This window comes from Molossus molossus, unplaced genomic scaffold (genome assembly GCF_014108415.1).
Source record: "Molossus molossus isolate mMolMol1 unplaced genomic scaffold, mMolMol1.p scaffold_m16_p_7, whole genome shotgun sequence".
NCBI classification, from domain to species: Eukaryota; Metazoa; Chordata; class Mammalia; order Chiroptera; family Molossidae; genus Molossus; species Molossus molossus.
Window position 1 is genome coordinate 18,501,537 of NW_023425401.1, and position 16,003 is coordinate 18,517,539.

The 16,003-nt window shown below is 37.7% G+C and overlaps 1 protein-coding gene and 1 non-coding gene across 2 annotated transcripts in view; one reads left to right on the plus strand and one right to left on the minus strand.

Moving 5' to 3' along the window:
• The window catches only part of ABCB5 (ATP binding cassette subfamily B member 5), a 120,302-nt gene that overhangs the window by 4,379 nt on the left and 99,920 nt on the right, over window positions 1-16,003 (minus strand). Inside the window, exons 21-25 of the mRNA XM_036246686.1 lie at window positions 14,302-14,402; window positions 13,115-13,255; window positions 5,110-5,266; window positions 4,338-4,535; window positions 2,546-2,752 (exon numbers count right to left, since the gene is read on the minus strand). Coding sequence (XP_036102579.1) covers window positions 2,546-2,752; window positions 4,338-4,535; window positions 5,110-5,266; window positions 13,115-13,255; window positions 14,302-14,402 — 804 coding nt within the window. The remainder of the gene's footprint in view (window positions 1-2,545; window positions 2,753-4,337; window positions 4,536-5,109; window positions 5,267-13,114; window positions 13,256-14,301; window positions 14,403-16,003) is intronic.
• On the plus strand, window positions 4,785-4,975 carry LOC118620620. Its single transcript, XR_004957516.1, has one exon. It is a non-coding gene; the product is annotated as a U2 spliceosomal RNA (small nuclear RNA).

Here is a 16,003-nt window from a genome sequence, read left to right on the forward strand (position 1 = left end):
CTGTTCTGTTTCTCAGAGGAGCCTCATGACCAAGGTTGTGTTGCAACTCATCTCCCATGCCCCAGGCTGATATTTCCAAATGCCTGCAGGTCATCTCCATGGCCTGTACTGTAGATGCATTGCCCTTAGCAAGCTTCAAATTGACTCCTTGCTATTCGCCCTCCTGAAATCCTGATGGTTATATCTATTTAAGATTCTTTTTTGCTTTGGAAAAAAATATGCTATAAATTATATATGCTATATATTAAATATTTGAACACAAGATATATATTATTTAAACCCCCCCAGGAAAGTCTGAGGAAACAACTGGTAATCAAATACATGAATATTTGTAAAGAAATATTCATTTATTCATTCCAAGTAGGATTAATAAAGACTGCATATAGCCTCACATCATTTTGGCCACCAAACATAAAAAATTTGTGCATGTTGGGGGAGTGGGGAGGGGAGGGCATGGATTTTAAAAGCTTTTGGAACTAGGGATTGGCTGCCTCTGAGCTGGTCCTAGGGTAAGTAAATTTGAGCGTGTGGGCCCTTTAAGAGCTGTCTCACAGAGTGGTACAGTCTTGTGGTTCTCAGGACACGAGCCCTGTTGGCTTTCAAAGTTAGATATTTTTGTGGCTCATCTCTCAGGTGCAGATCCAAAAAAGTTGAGGTGCCTGGTGTGGGGTTTGAACCCTTCACTCTTTGGAGAGAAGCTCCAGGTTTTGAGTTTTCTCCTAGGTGTGGGTCTGCATGGGGTGGGTGAGGGTGGAGTTTAAGGTGAAATTGTGTCCCAATCTTTCCTATCCACTTCAATGTGGTTTTCTTCTCATTTGCCTGATGTGTAGTCCTCACTCAGCCAGCCTTTCGGTGTTTTTTAAAGAGGAAATTGTCCCATATGTAGCGGTAGACTCAGCATATTCATGGCAGGAGGTAAGTTCAGGATCTTCCTACCTCCCCATCTTGAATCAAAAGCTATTCTTTCTTTTAGAAAATAACATCATCTTGGCTCTCAAAATTTGTTGTAAAAAGGTAGCACACAAAATCCCTGCAGTATGTAGTTTGAGGTAAATTTGAGAAATAGTACAATGAAAAGAATGAAAGGTAAACAATTTAGGGATAAAAGGAAAATGGTACAAATATAAAATGGATAGCATTTTACCATATATGAATTAAAGAAACTATCAGGGTTATGTGGATAATAATCTGACCAAGATTCAATAATGCACTGAGTGCTTTGGCTAAAAAAGGGAATTACCATTGAAAGACACAGGGTCACAATATTTCTAAAAAATATGCTAATTCTTCTATTACAGTTAGTAGTGCAGAACATTACTAGAGAAAGGACATTGTATGAATGGCCTGTTTCTGGTTATAGGCACCATTTAGTGTAGACAGTAGATCTAATAGATATTTAAGTTATGGAACATGGTGACCATTATCCTCCCCAGAGAACAGAGCACTAGATTAGTTCTTTGATGTAACAGTTATTAAACTTTGGCATTTGCTTTTAAAGTGAGCTAGAAAATCATGTTATAAACATTTCTTAATTTAAAGTAGGTATTGTATTTCTATTTTATTTTATTTGTTTATGTATTTAGGTATAAACACTCATATTACAAGCACTTTATATTACAATTACCTGTCTCTGTGCTATTCCTGGAGTCTTTTCTATAGTTAGTCAAGATTTTTAACTCTGAGATTTTGTGTCAGCTGTCACAGACAATACAGACAGGTGGCAGAAATGGCAAGCACTAGACCTAACACTCTAGAGGGGAGAGGAAATGCTAAACAAGTCAATAAGTGCTCAGGGTTCTTTTAGACTGTGATAAGCACCCTGACGATTATGTGATAGGGGAAAGGAGTGGTGGGGACTATTTTAAATAAGGTGTCCAGGAACGCCTCTGCAAAGGTGACATTTGAAAGAGCTTGAAAATTAAGCAGCTGATTCTGCAAAGAGCCAGAAGAAGGGAGGTCCCAGCTGAAGAAAGAACAAGTGCAAATGTCCTGAGGTAGGAAGAACTTGGTGTATTCATGATACAGAAAAGAGGCCAGTGTAGTTGGAACAGAGCAAGCACATGGTGAGGTATACAGGGCCAATCACAGAAGGCCTTGCCAGTCACATAAGCAATTTGGACTTTATTCTAAGTGCAAAGGGGAGCCATTGGGCTGTTTTAATTTATGTTTTTAAAGGATCCCTCTAGTTGCTGTGAGAAAGAAGAATTATAAACGGGCAAGAATGAAAGCAGGAAGACAGATTAAGAGGCTACTGGGATCATCCAGAGGGGGATGGTGGTGATGTAGACAAAAAGAAAATGTAAATGGAAGAAGGTGAAAAATCAAAATATGAAAATTAATTCAGTGAATACTAAAATAGTTTGGTCTTGGAAAAATAGTCCCATTAAAATGTCAAACTTTGCTTTTTACATCTAACTGTACATTAGATGCTGGTATTAAATTAATTGTGTGACACAAGGAGCACGTAAAACAACCACTTCGGCCCACTGAACTACTTAGGTTCACTTGGCAGCTCTGTAGTTCAAGATTTCAGACAGTTTCTTACCTCAGGGAGACCCTCAATAAAAGAATGGATGTTTGCTGCATTTGCTACTTCTTTTATCTCCTCTAACGGCACTACACGGCTGTTATCACCATAGGCGATGTTCTCAGCAATACTACAGTTGAAGAGCACAGGCTCTTGGGAAACGATTGCTATTTGGGAACGGAGCCATTGTACGTTCAGTTCCTTTGCATCCACACCATCAAACAGCTGCCAAAACCAGAATGGAGAATGGTATGTGAAAATCCAACACTGTATCACGTTACAGTTCACTGTATTCAAACATATACAAATCATAACAAGAAGGTTAGGTATTCAAGCTATTTAGTAGTATAATGTTACCCAAGGAAGGCTCATAAATCATAGGTCGCATAGAAGCAGACAGCAAGTAAATGACTGAAATGCCAACTCCTTAACTTATTGGACACTTCTAGGAAGGGCCGCATATTCTAGAGACCTTCCCAGAGTCTAGAGGAAAGCCTGCCACTCTGTACTAAAGTTACATGGAAAATAACCAACCTCCACTGTAACAGGACCCTACTTCATTAAAGCCAAGAAAGAAAGTATAGACATATAGCAGCCCACAAGTAGAAATACATCATTTTGCACATAGGCATGTTTATATATCCATATAGCATCATTCAACCTACTATGTGAGGCGCTCTTCGGGCACTGGGGAAATAGTGGTAAACAGGACAAGCTCTTGCCCTCCCGCAGCTTCCTTAGCCCTACCTAAGGAAGTAGCATTCAGACTGAGACATAAGTGAAGAGAAGGATCCAACAAATAAGTTACAGTAAACACATTCTAACTAGGCTAATAGGAGGTCAAAGGCCCATAAGTGAATTTAAAGAATATAAAGAAGCCAGATAGACTGATAGTGCACAATGAGCTGGGGTAGGGGCAGTGATAGGAAAGGAGTTTGGAGAGAGAGGCAGGTTGAGGGTTTAAAGGAGGGAGTGTCATGTTCTGTGAGCAAACAGATGAGTGGTACCTAATTTGGGTACTCATTGTTGACTTATTATTGGTAAAAAGGGAGCCATTTTGGACTGTTCCATTTTGCAAACAGTCATTGAGAATCTGCAATGGGGAAAGACTAAATTGCAGGAGGTTAAGGACTAAGAAAAGTCTTTGACTTAAAGAGGCTTTTGCTTTTCTGTGAGGAGGAAGAGGCAGAATAGGAGGTTGTGTTTGTGTATGTGTGTAATGTGGTGATCAGGGGAGAGGATAAGTGAAAACCTGAATATAACATAGAGTAGAAAAAATGCCAGGTGAGAAAAAATAGTCTTTGGAGTTCAGAGGGGGAAGTTGCATTTTTTTTAGATCAGGACTTAATAGAGCTGATTTTGATAAGCCTAATCATGCATAAGGTTTTGGGAACTGGGGGTGGAGGGGTTGAAGATGGTCAGTGGGAGCAGCAGAAAGCCTGAACCAGGGAGGCAGAGGAAACTATTATCTCTGTCTTAAACCAGAACAGAATAAAGAGCTTGGATATGGATATTAGACTGGTCCTCCAAATACCTGTATTTTAAAAGAAGTCCATGGCTTTTAAGATAAAAATTTCTACCTCCATATTATTTGAAGACTCTTTGGGTCTTTATACTTAGCCTCAAAGTCTATCCATCATTTCTGTTATCAGTTTGTTTGTCCTCTTAGTTAAGGGATAGGTTTTTTTCCCTTTCTTTTAAATACTGTACTATTTGCCCTACCCATACTAGTGAAGATGCTTAAGCCCAAGAAATGTTTAAGAATAGCACCACTAATCCCCAGATAAGTTGTATTTAAGTTAAGTCTTACTACTTGTCCTTTCACAGGGTCATAAAATCTCTGCAGAAGTTGGACAGAAGTACTTTTTCCACAGCCACTGCTCCCAACAAATGCTACTGTCTTCCCTTTCTCAATACTGAGGGATAAGCCACGAAGGGTGAAAACATCTGGGCGACATGGGTAGAAGAAAGAGACTTCTCGAAACTCTATGTTTCCTTCACATGTGTCCTGTGAAAGAAAGTTGGCAGCATTTAGAAGGATGACTTTGAAAGATTGTAACGCACGCATTATAGCACATTGACTGAGTGCTTTCTGAAAAATATGCATATTTCCACACTATTTTAATTTTAAACATCATATTCCTCTCTGAAGAGCTGCTGACTGCACGTTGTTTTCTGTTACTTTCGTCTAGATTTTTATATTGTACTTCTGGTTGTCTTCACTACTAGATTTCACAAAGTTGCTTAAAGCCCTGGCATTGCTTCTCGGCCTTTTGGCTAAGATCATGTGTAGAATCCATTCTTATCAGTTTAATGTCTGACACGTCCTCTATCTGAGGACAATATAGTAAATGGATTTTTGGAGCAGGGAGATGGAAGAGGAGCTTGCTCCGTCCACTTCACGCATAGACCTGGTACTGCAGTGCCTTGGGGAACAGTGCACCAGAAAAAAAAAAAGAAGAAAAGCCCTGCTTTCCTTCAGCTTCACTACCTAGACACAGTCTGATCTGCAGATTAGCTGTTAATATAGACAATTAACAATAAGTATTGTAAAAAACATTTAAAATTATAGTCGTGCTTACTGGTTTTTTCCCTTCTTCACTATTGCTGTCTATAGTTGGTTTCTTTTCCAACAAAGCAAACAGATGTGCAGCCCCAGATTTGGCTCTCGAATATTCAGGTGCCAAAGCAAGTGTTTCTCCAATGGCCATAGCTCCGTATGCAATTGCAGTGAAAACTCTATCAAAGATAAAGCATTCAAATCTTAGGCCCATTTCAAACAATGGAGCTCTAAAAGTAAAGGAAAAAGCGGGTGTAGGAATATAATCTTTTGATCCAGACAACTGCTAATGCTGAAGGCCCAACAATGATATCTCTTTTGTAATTTTCTACCACACAGTGATCATCCCTTGCTCTGCACACCACAATAACCTTTGAAGCTCAGGTAATCTTAACAATTTCTCTTTTAGTCAGAGACACAGATCAAAGGCCCTAACTGGTGAATATAAAACTTTTTAGCCACCTTGATTGATATAAAGCTCACTTACTTGGAGATATGAGAGAGAATTCAACTGACAATAAGAAGAGTGAGTTTCCAGTAGTGAGATCTGAATTCACACATTAGATACGAAAGTGTTGTTTTTTTTTAAACATATACTATAATGTAGTTAGAACAGATCATTGATGCTACATGATTTAAAGAGAGCAAAGCATGGAGACTTTGTTAATCTCCTCAAAACAAAATCTGATTAAAACATACCTTAGCAAGACTGGAAGGGCTTTGATCTTTTAGGTTTGCTATAGATTACAATCTCAGTTTCAAAACAAGTTAATTATAAAATGGTAAGTAGGCAAATGATATTTGGAAGCATACAGAATATTCACAGAAGTATGGCATACCACATGATTATGATTAAATATTATTCTCACTTTCTTTTTCATTTTAGACATTTTTCTAGAATGAAAAATAATGCATCTCAGTAGCAGAGTTAAAGGTATACTTCAGTGAAGACTGGATAAATTTCACTGGCAATGTTTAAACATTAGTCAGTGAAAGGACATCACAGAACCCTGTTGCTTGTTTGCTGTGCTGGATCACAGCAAGGTAAACAGGTGTGGGCCCTTCATGAATTTCTGTCAAGATGGCACCTATCAAGGGGTGGATGTTGCTGCAATCTCTCTTCAGTGACCCAGACCTCAGGTCCTCAATCTTATCTTTACAAAGGCCAAAGCACAGTATAAAATATAAAAACAACCAGTTTACTAAGACGTTGGATGCTAAAATTATTGTAGCCACTAGTTCTGTGATGTCAAGGCATTCTTTTAGTACCAATATTTACAGAAATTGTTTAAAGCTCAAAATGCCATTCAAAATACTTAATACCCAACTATAAATATCAGAAGTGGTTATTGAGTTTGGGTCACATATCAGAGTTTTTTTTTTTTTTTTTTAATGCAAGGGAAAAAATCAAACTGAATCAGACTTTAGCCTCAGTTGAATCCAAGAGTCAGCAGGTGAGAGGGGATGATAATCAGATTATTAGCCAGGAGACCTGGATTATAGTTCCATAGGGATAGAAGCTTCTCAGAACAGTTGAGAAAATACCATCCTCTTCTGATTTGAGATGTCCAAAATATATATCTGTACTAAAATTTCCACCAGTAGAAGGCAGTTAAAGCATGAGGCATAGACTACAAAGGCTAATGTCTTTGTTAGATCCTTGGTAAAATGGAATTTTACTGAGATGGGGAGAGAGATCTTCCATTTAAAACTTGTGTCTGTGACAGCTACATAAACAGACCCACACAAAGCAAGAAGAAAAGTTTCCGTCCAGGAGGGAGAATCCCAGTCCAAAGTCCTGATGCTGTCTTAATTGTATATGTGTGAGTGGGATGGGGATTGATGTTGCTAAGGATTATACGGAGGAACCTTACTTTGTGATGATTGAGTGATCTGGATAGTGAGTCAGGGACAGTCATTTCCTTTATATTTTTACCCCAGGTGGGAAAAATAGGCTAAGGCTAGTCTGCTACAGAACCTGTCTTAACCTAGTCTGGCCCAATTAGCTAGAGTGAACTAAACTGCAATTCACTTCTACTCAAAAAGTATTTTTTATACAACAAGCAGTGCTGTATCTCTGGCCCAAGAGTTGAACCAGATCCTTTAAATCTGGTCCAAATCTGGGGGCATCTGAACCAAGAACCTACTCCAGAGAAATTTTCAGGCCAACTTCCCATGTCATTGTTTGGAGAATTCCACCTATTTGGGAATATAAAGAGGAATAATTTGCTATAATAACAAATGTTTCAAAGTCACTAAGAACAGCCCTGGCCGGTTTGGCTCAGTGGTTAGAGCGTCGGCCTGCGGTCCAGAGAGACCCGGGTTCGGTTCCCACTAAGGGCACGTACCTCGGTTGCAGTTTGTCCCCGGCCCTGGTTGGTTGTGTGGGTGGCAGCCACTCGATGTGTCCCCTTCACATCGATGTTTCTCTCTCTCTCTCTCTCTCTCTCTCTCTCTCCCTCCCACTCTATCTGAACAAAATATCAAAAAAAAAAAAAAAAAAAGTCACTAAGAACAAATTTGTTAAAGTATTAATCTATAATAATTGCTTATATATCCCCTTCATGCCTATAAGTAAGATTACAAGAAATATTACATAGTTCAGAAATGATTTTCACGTCGAACCAACTCTTGGTGCATAAGTGTATGTAAAATAGGAATTAAAAAACCTAAAATTTAACTTCCATAACCTTCTTAAGCTTAAATTACACACGGAAGAAGAAATTTTATCGACAGTTTATCCTTAATGGATTTATAGTAATTTATACTGCTATATTGAATGTAGAGCAAAAATCTCTGGATTGGTAGGGGTTGAGGGAGGAAAATATTGAGCAGAAGAGGTCTGGGAAGGACTTTCAGGTGCTGGGCCTCTTCCCTAATTTTAGGGGTTCTCCATAGGTTCATGGAGCCATTGTCACTGCAGCCTCACTAACATGATCCTTTCAAGCATGTCCAAGCAATGGGGGAAATCCTCTTGCACATCATTGCAGCTGAAATAATATTGGAATTTTAAAAAGATCTTTAGGATAGGAACAACACAAAAAACGCCACAAATGAATAATCCTTATTTTAACACAAATGCCAAATAGGAATATCCTGCACAGCTATTGGTTCAGATATAATTGTCTCCCCTTAACCCTGCTCTCATATCCGGTCTGTACACCTTTGGTGACTTACTCTAAGAGGAATTGCACAGAGGTTGGGGGTTCAGAGCCTGGGCTCTGAAGCCAAATCACTGGGACCACATCCAAATGGCACCACTTATTTACTGGCTGTGTGACTTTGGGCATGTTCTCTGTGTTTCTGTTTCCTTTCTGGAAAATAGGAGATAACGAGACTATATACATCTTAAAGGATTGCTGTGAGAATTGAATGCATTAATATTATAAAGTGCTTAGTATAATGCTAAATAGATGTTTAAGTTATTATTTCTCTCATAAAACTGAAAGTTAGTGGCGTACTTTCTATGTGAAAATAAGCTCTCACACTTCTGTAGATTTCGATTGGCACAGCAGATCAAATATTGAAGTCCTTACAGTTATTCCCATACTCATACTCTTTTCTCCTAACATCCATATAATAATCCCCAAATCCTTTTCTTCCCATCCTAAATTTCTTCCTTAATAAATGGGAAAGAGAATATATACAATTTATATTTATTTGGTACTTTGGATTTTATAGAATGTTTTCATATATATGACGCCATTTGATTACCCACAATATAAGGAGGGCAGGACTTCATATCACTTCTGAATAAATGAGGAGACTCCAGCCCAGAGAAATCAAGCCATTTGCTGAGGATCACATAACTGCGAAACTGTAGGACTGGAACTTGAACTTCCTTGTTCATTGTTTTCTCTTATATGGTGCTCTTCCCAAAGGAAAGCTGGCCTGAACTCTGGCTCTCTGCATGTCGGAGCTTGTTACCACTTGTTTCCCGCATTAGAATCTTCAGAGGGACCTCGATATCAGATCTTCCTTGATTTGTCTCTTTTAGATCCCTTCAGTCATTGATCCCTCTATTTAGACTTCTTATCTTGGTCTCCTCTCTTCTGGATAATCTCTGGGGAGGAGTGGGGCAGGAGTTGGGCGGCTGCCATTGCAGTGAACACTGAAAGAAGACTTTCCTGTTTTCCTTGTTTGGGCTAGCTAAGGCTGCTTCCCTGATTACTCCCATGACACACACGGTTCTCCCCTGGCTTTCCAGACTACCAGGGCAGAGACAGTGGTGGAGGCCTAGCTTGCTTCTTTCTATCCCTTATTATTTCAAGCTATCAACCAACTATCACTATTTATTGAAAACCTGCCTAAATTGCTTTTTTGGTCAGTAATCACATTGAATATTTAAATAACTATATGCTTTCCTGTCAAGAACTGCACTTGGAATTTTGGAGAACTAAGCCACAGCACAAAAGCTGCCTAGCTCTGCTTCTCAGGCAGTCTCAAAGCTGTGGCTTTTATTATTACTGCACTGAAGGCTGTCATGCCTTGATTCTTTCTTACCATGTGCTTTACTTAGCTTCCTGCTGATATGTTCGCCAAGAAGGAAGGAACAGAGAGGAAAGCTCTGAAGTGGGGGTATGAAGAGTTCTAGACACCTCTGCTGGTGGGCAACAATGGTTTCTAGGCTATATTGCAAAAGGCAAGTCAGCCAAAAACTAACTTAAAGGCACTAAAAATCATAAAAGAAAAAATTATTTTGTATTTCTTAAAGTGTGCACATTTATAGTGAAATAAATCAAAAGTGCTGCCTGGGCAAACAGAGGCAGAGGGGGAGAGTTTTACTAAACACGTGTATGAGAACCTAAACAAGGGATTTTCTTAATGCCTGTGTCTTTGTTGCAAGGCAGCAGAGTGAAAATGTTACCACCTTTAAAAAAAATGCTCATTTCAGAGAAACCTCTATAATAACAGAGATGGATGGAGATAGCTTCTACCATAAGAAATGTATGGTGCTCGTTTTTTTTTTAGAGGAAAAAGTTAAGGCTGATAAACTGGTAGTATGAGCACATCAGAGGATTCTGCTTTAAACTCCCTCTGTGCATCTCCCTGCTAAGGCACACTGTCATTCCTGAAAGAGACAACTTACTCATCCCTGTAGCTATAAGTCATGAAAATGCATTCACATTTTATAGGGTGAATAAAACATCTTTATTTTTAACGATAAACTAAAATATGACTTCTCCAATTTTTATATAATTCTAGGAGGTTTCTGGTAGTGGCCAAAAGAAAACACTAAGGTTTCAAGCAACTATGGAGAGCAGCCAGGGACTCAGTCCTCATGCTCCTGTTTCTTAAAGAAAGTGTGATCCTCAGATTCTGTGCTTCAGAGTAATCTGGAATGTTTGGTAAAATGTAGGTTTCTGGCCCTATACCAGATCTACAGATATCTGGATTGGCTTTATGGGGTGAGCTTCAGATAGCTGCATTTTTAGCCAGCTATTTGATTGGTGAGTTAGGAAACCATTGATTTAGAGAATGACACAAAGTTCTTTTTATCTGAGGAGGGTTCATTCAGGTAGTTGATTAGATAGAAAGCTGTCTGTCACCCTAGATTCTGGAAAGCAGAGTCGTCTAGGCCAGGTGTAATTTAGTGTATCTAAAGGGACACTTGTGACATATTCATGATAGTTGGGGGCTACACTGGGTTTCTAAAAAGGCTGGAGACTTTGGTGTTGAAGACGAATCTCATCTATTCACATTTTTGCATAGCCCTATACCCATATTTTCCAGAGACACTCTCCTTTGCCCACACTATAAAAATATAGGTATCCTTATTTAGTCTGTAGTCTGGTTGAATGACACTCAAAATGTGGTATTAGTCGTCCTATCTCAGATTAGCTCCTTGTTTCTTTCTTTCCTTGGACACTGGGAAATACCAACATGATACTGTTCATTAATCATTACTCTTATGTTAATATTCTACATATCTTCTGACAACTACAACGCCTGCCTCCAGAAATGGACCTTTTTATGAATTTAATGAAAAGTAGTTCAGGAAGTATGGTATGCCAGTAGGAGAAGGAATGTTAGTACTAGGTCTTTTTTTTTTTTTTTTTTTTATCTTCACCTGAGGACAATGATTTTGCATTTATCTTCCGATAGAACGAGGGGGGAGGGAGAGAAACGTCGATGCGAGAGAGACACATTGACTGGTTGCCACCTACACGACCCCAACTGGGGCGAGGAACAAACTGCAACTGAGGTACATGCCCTTAGAGGAAACCAAACCTGGGACTCTCTGGTCCGCAGGCCGATGCTCTAACCACTGAACAAAACTGGCCAGGGCTGTACTGGGGCCTTTTGAATCTCATATTTTAGGGTCATAAAATAACATAAATTACTTATTCCATTTATGTTAAGAATCAGACCAGCTCTAGATATTCAAATGTTCAGAAAACTAAGCAAAAAGTTTAAAGAAAATTTTACAGAAAGATTCTATGAGCTTTTGTCTACAGAATTAGAAACAATAATAATCATTAATGACGATAATAATAAAAAATGTCTATCAAGCAAAGCCTCTGCATATTGAGTTATGAACTAAAATCTGTGCTCTGCCACTTGCTGTTTAAGTGACTTTGGGCAAGTTAGGTCATTTTCTTGAGTCTTAATTTTCCCCATCTGTAAAATAGTAATCATAGCATTTCACAGTGTAGTTGAGAGAATTAATCAGATAATGCATGACAAATCCTTAATAGTTGAGTAAGGGTTCCTGTTATAGTGATTATCATATGAACAGAATGGTTGGCAGTCTTGAAAGGCCCTTTTCAAGAAACATCCTGCCTGATTTCACTTGCAGGCATGATAGTGATCAGCATGATATTGCGGTTGTATCATTCTTTAACTAAGAAAATTCTTTACTTAGTTTTAATGTAAACAAATCTCAGTATGTAGAAGTAGACTACTGATTACAAACATCCTATTTTTATATAAATGATTGTCTTTGACTTAGACCCGGTCCTGCTACCAAAGTACCTGGTGTTAGACCTGTGGATGTAGAAGGAAAGAAAAGTAGAATAATCTGTGAAAAATAGGAACAATGTGAAAATGTTGACTCTGGATGCACTGTTCCAGGTAAGATGAGACTGCTTAATTACACAGTATAAATTTCCCCCTTTATTTTTCATTCAGTAAATATTATGTGCCTACTATGTGCCATGCTTTTGTTTTTGGCTCTAGAGAAACATTAGTGACCAAAATAGGTTAAGTTCTGCCCTCCCTGTGCTTACAGTCTATGTGCTCAATAAATAAGGAAACAAAAAAGGTAATTTTATATAGTGGTAAGTGTTATTCATAAAACACGGTATTAGAATAGAGAGTGGTAATGAGGAGGGGCAAAGGGACGACTTAGGGCCATCAACAAAAGTCGCTCTGAGGAATGGACTTAGGAGCAGAGGCCTGGATGATGAGAAAGAGGCAACTGGGCAAAGGCCTTGGGAATGGTCGTACTAGGCAGAAGGAAGAGCAAGTATAAAGAGATGGGTGACCAGGGACAGAAATGGCAAGCGTGGGGCTGACATGCAAGTTGCAAGATAGACACTGGTGGGTGAGGTTGGGAAAGGAAGACAGAGACCCAGAATTTGTAACTATGTAAATATAATTCTAAAATAGAAGCTCTAACAAATCCTTTGAGGAGAGGCAGCCTTATTGGGATGCCATAATCAATTCCAAATGTGACTTTTCTGAAGGGACATACTCATTTGTGTGTGTTTCTTCTGGAATATTTGCTTGGCAAAGAACTCAACCTCACTAATTTGCAGTCACATTTAATAAAACCATCTCCACCTTGAAAGTTCGATGAAGCCTCACAAATTCACTTAGGAATTTAACTCAGATTATCTGTATTATATCAGTATTTTTACCAGCTAGACTGCACTTGTAGATATTGAATAACAAAAAAAATTATAATTTCTCAGATGCCTTTCCCACATATATGATTCAAATGATAATGCTTATAAACTAGACATTTTTCTGGTCAATTTAAGTACATGACTCATTTACTGGGTTTATGGTTTTATGCAACTTACATGAACATGCCCTCTGGGGTCATTCGTCCAGCTTGAATTAAATAGACTCCAAATCGAAACCCCACTGCATAGGCAAAATATACAAAAGCATGGCTGAATGCATAACAGATTCCAATGATCTGTGCTTTCTTCAAAGTATTTCTGAAATGCACAAAAAATTATTAAATAATGGGTCATAAGGTAAACCAAGAACATTTTAATAAATGTAGAGTAATGAACATACAAGACTAGACATGTTATTTAGGGGATACATATTTTCTTAAGAATTAGAATTTTTTTAACTACTGTAAATTATTATAGAGAAAACAGAAAATGTAATGATTTTCTCTACAGTTATACACTCATACACTTAAATTTTTAAAAAAATTAATTTGAGAGAAAGAGAGAGATTTGTTGTTCTACTTATTTATGCATTCATTGGTTGCCTCATGTATGTGCCTGGACTGGGGATCAAACCGACAACCTTAGTGTATTAGACAATGCTCTAATCAACTGAGCTACCTGACCATGGCCTATAGTTATACACTTAATTCAGTATAACAAAGTTGCCTCTATTTACTTTCAAATGAATGGATAAGTCTGTGAAAGGACAGTTAATAAAAGAGCCAAAGAGATTTGGTTTAGAAGTATTTAGAAATATTTTCTATCCTGATCTTTCACTAGGAGAATAAAGAGTGAAATTAAAGGTCAGTACCAACCACAAGTATGTGTGTAAATGAGGACAAAACTATCTCTCTGATAAAGTAATACAAAGAGTATCACTGAGTAAATGTGGTACAGATGGCTAGTTTAAAATTAAAAGGGGCGGTCACATTTATTATGTATTTATTCCTTTTAAAACGTGAATCATTTTAGAGATTCAGTTTAAAGGGCCGAGAAATCTTGTGCTTTTTTCTGGAATATGTCTCCTTAGTCATACTTCAGGAAAATAAGAAAAAGGTGCACACTTAGTAAAAGCACATGGCATTGTGGGAGGATCTAAAACACAGAATATATTCTAACTGTGCTTGCTCTCAATTTTTCTTCTAGTCTTCTCTTGAGGAATTCAAATGAGAAATTATGATATTCCACTATTAGAAAAGATTCCAGAGCAAATGAATTGGCAGGCAAATCACTGGGGTCATCAGGAGTACAGCTTTTACAGGAACAAACTATAGTTAATGGAGTCACTATGAATCTACAATCACCTGTGCTGAGTCTGAAGTGTCTCTGCATACGCTTGCTCAAAAGCTTTTTCTCTTGTCAGTGACACTATAGTACGTATATTCTCCACAGCTTCAGTTGCTATCTTATAAAATAGGACAATAAAACATAGAAATAAAATTAATAATGGTTAAAATTCTCCTGGTTGTGAATTTTAATCACTTATAAAAGAAACATTCAGTACATCAACTCAGTATGTTTACCTAATGAGTTTTCTTAGCTTCGTTTGTTCTTTTCCCAAAATAAGATAAGAATATAACATTTCAGAATAATGGGCTCAAGGAATATTTCATTTGAAAAAATTTAGTCCACTGACCTAAATTTAGCTCCTTTCAAGTCTTCACTGAATTTTTATTTAAACTGGTTCCATAAGCAGAAGGATCAAATAATTAGTAAGCATTATGTTCATATGTAATTATGCAAAGGAACTGTGCAGTGCATTACAAGATAATTCAAGGAGAAGACAGCAGAGAGAATCAAATAAATAACTATTTTATTCTAGCACAGAAAGACAAAAAAGCAACCAAAAGTCTCAGGAACATTGTAATCAAGTAACATGGGGGTATAGCTATAAGATTCTGTATAAACCATAGTTGTTTCTTATTTTGATGTCTATGAACTTAAAAAAAATTGAATTCAAATATAATTTATGCTTTTCCATATTTATATAGTGTTGTTTTTTTTTAAGTAGTAGTTATGCAGGATCCAAACTTAAGGAGTGTTTTAGAATAGAATAACTTTTTGAACATGAGAACACAATTTGACTTGAAAGAGAAACTTGGTGCTTTCACATTCTGTTTCCAGACTTGCAAAGTGGGTTATGGGACAGAGTGAGACCTAAGTGGACACTAAGTGTTCTTTGAAGGAGAACTTGGCTTACAGGAAAGGACTAGGATTCTGCCCTGTGGTCAGGAAACTAGGATTCTACTCTCAATTATGATGTTTAGTTCAAAATTTTCATTAATTTAAAAATGAACTCAAAAATGAACTCAAAATGTAACAATCTGTGGTATGCAAGGAAAATAAATTAGAATGCTGAAGCCTTGAGAAAAAATAAAAATGAAGGAAAAAAATCTAATTATTTTTCAGTGGAGAAAGGATTATTATCAATTTAGAACCTTAGAAAATAGTCTTTTTTTTTTTTTTTTACTGATATGGCCATTTTAAGTCTAAAAAATAAAACATTTGATGATTTGCCAAAATCGACACAAGCAACCAAAGATGGAGCGATATGTTTTTTGGTTCGTATTTGAAGTTTTGGTGTTTGATAAATTGATTTAAAGCTACTGGGAAAGGTACTGCCTATTTGATTGGAGTTACTGATTGTATATTCTGTGGTTACTCTAATAAAACAAAAAGGAAAAATCAGCCCTGGCTGGTTTGGCTCAGCGGTTAGAGCGTCGGCCTGCGGTCCAGAGAGACCCGGGTTCAGTTCCTGCTAAGGGCATGTACCTCGGTTGCAGTTTGTCCCCGGCCCTGCTTGGGTCGTGTGGGTGGCAACCACTCAATGTGTCCCTTTCACATCGATGTTTCTCTCTCTCTGTTTCTCTTTCTCCCTTTCGCTCTATCTGAACAAAAAAATGAAAAAATGTGCTCGAGTGAAGATAAAAAAATAAATAATTTTATAAAAAAGGAAAAATCAAAGGGCACATATATAACTAAAACTCATGACATAAAATTAAGACT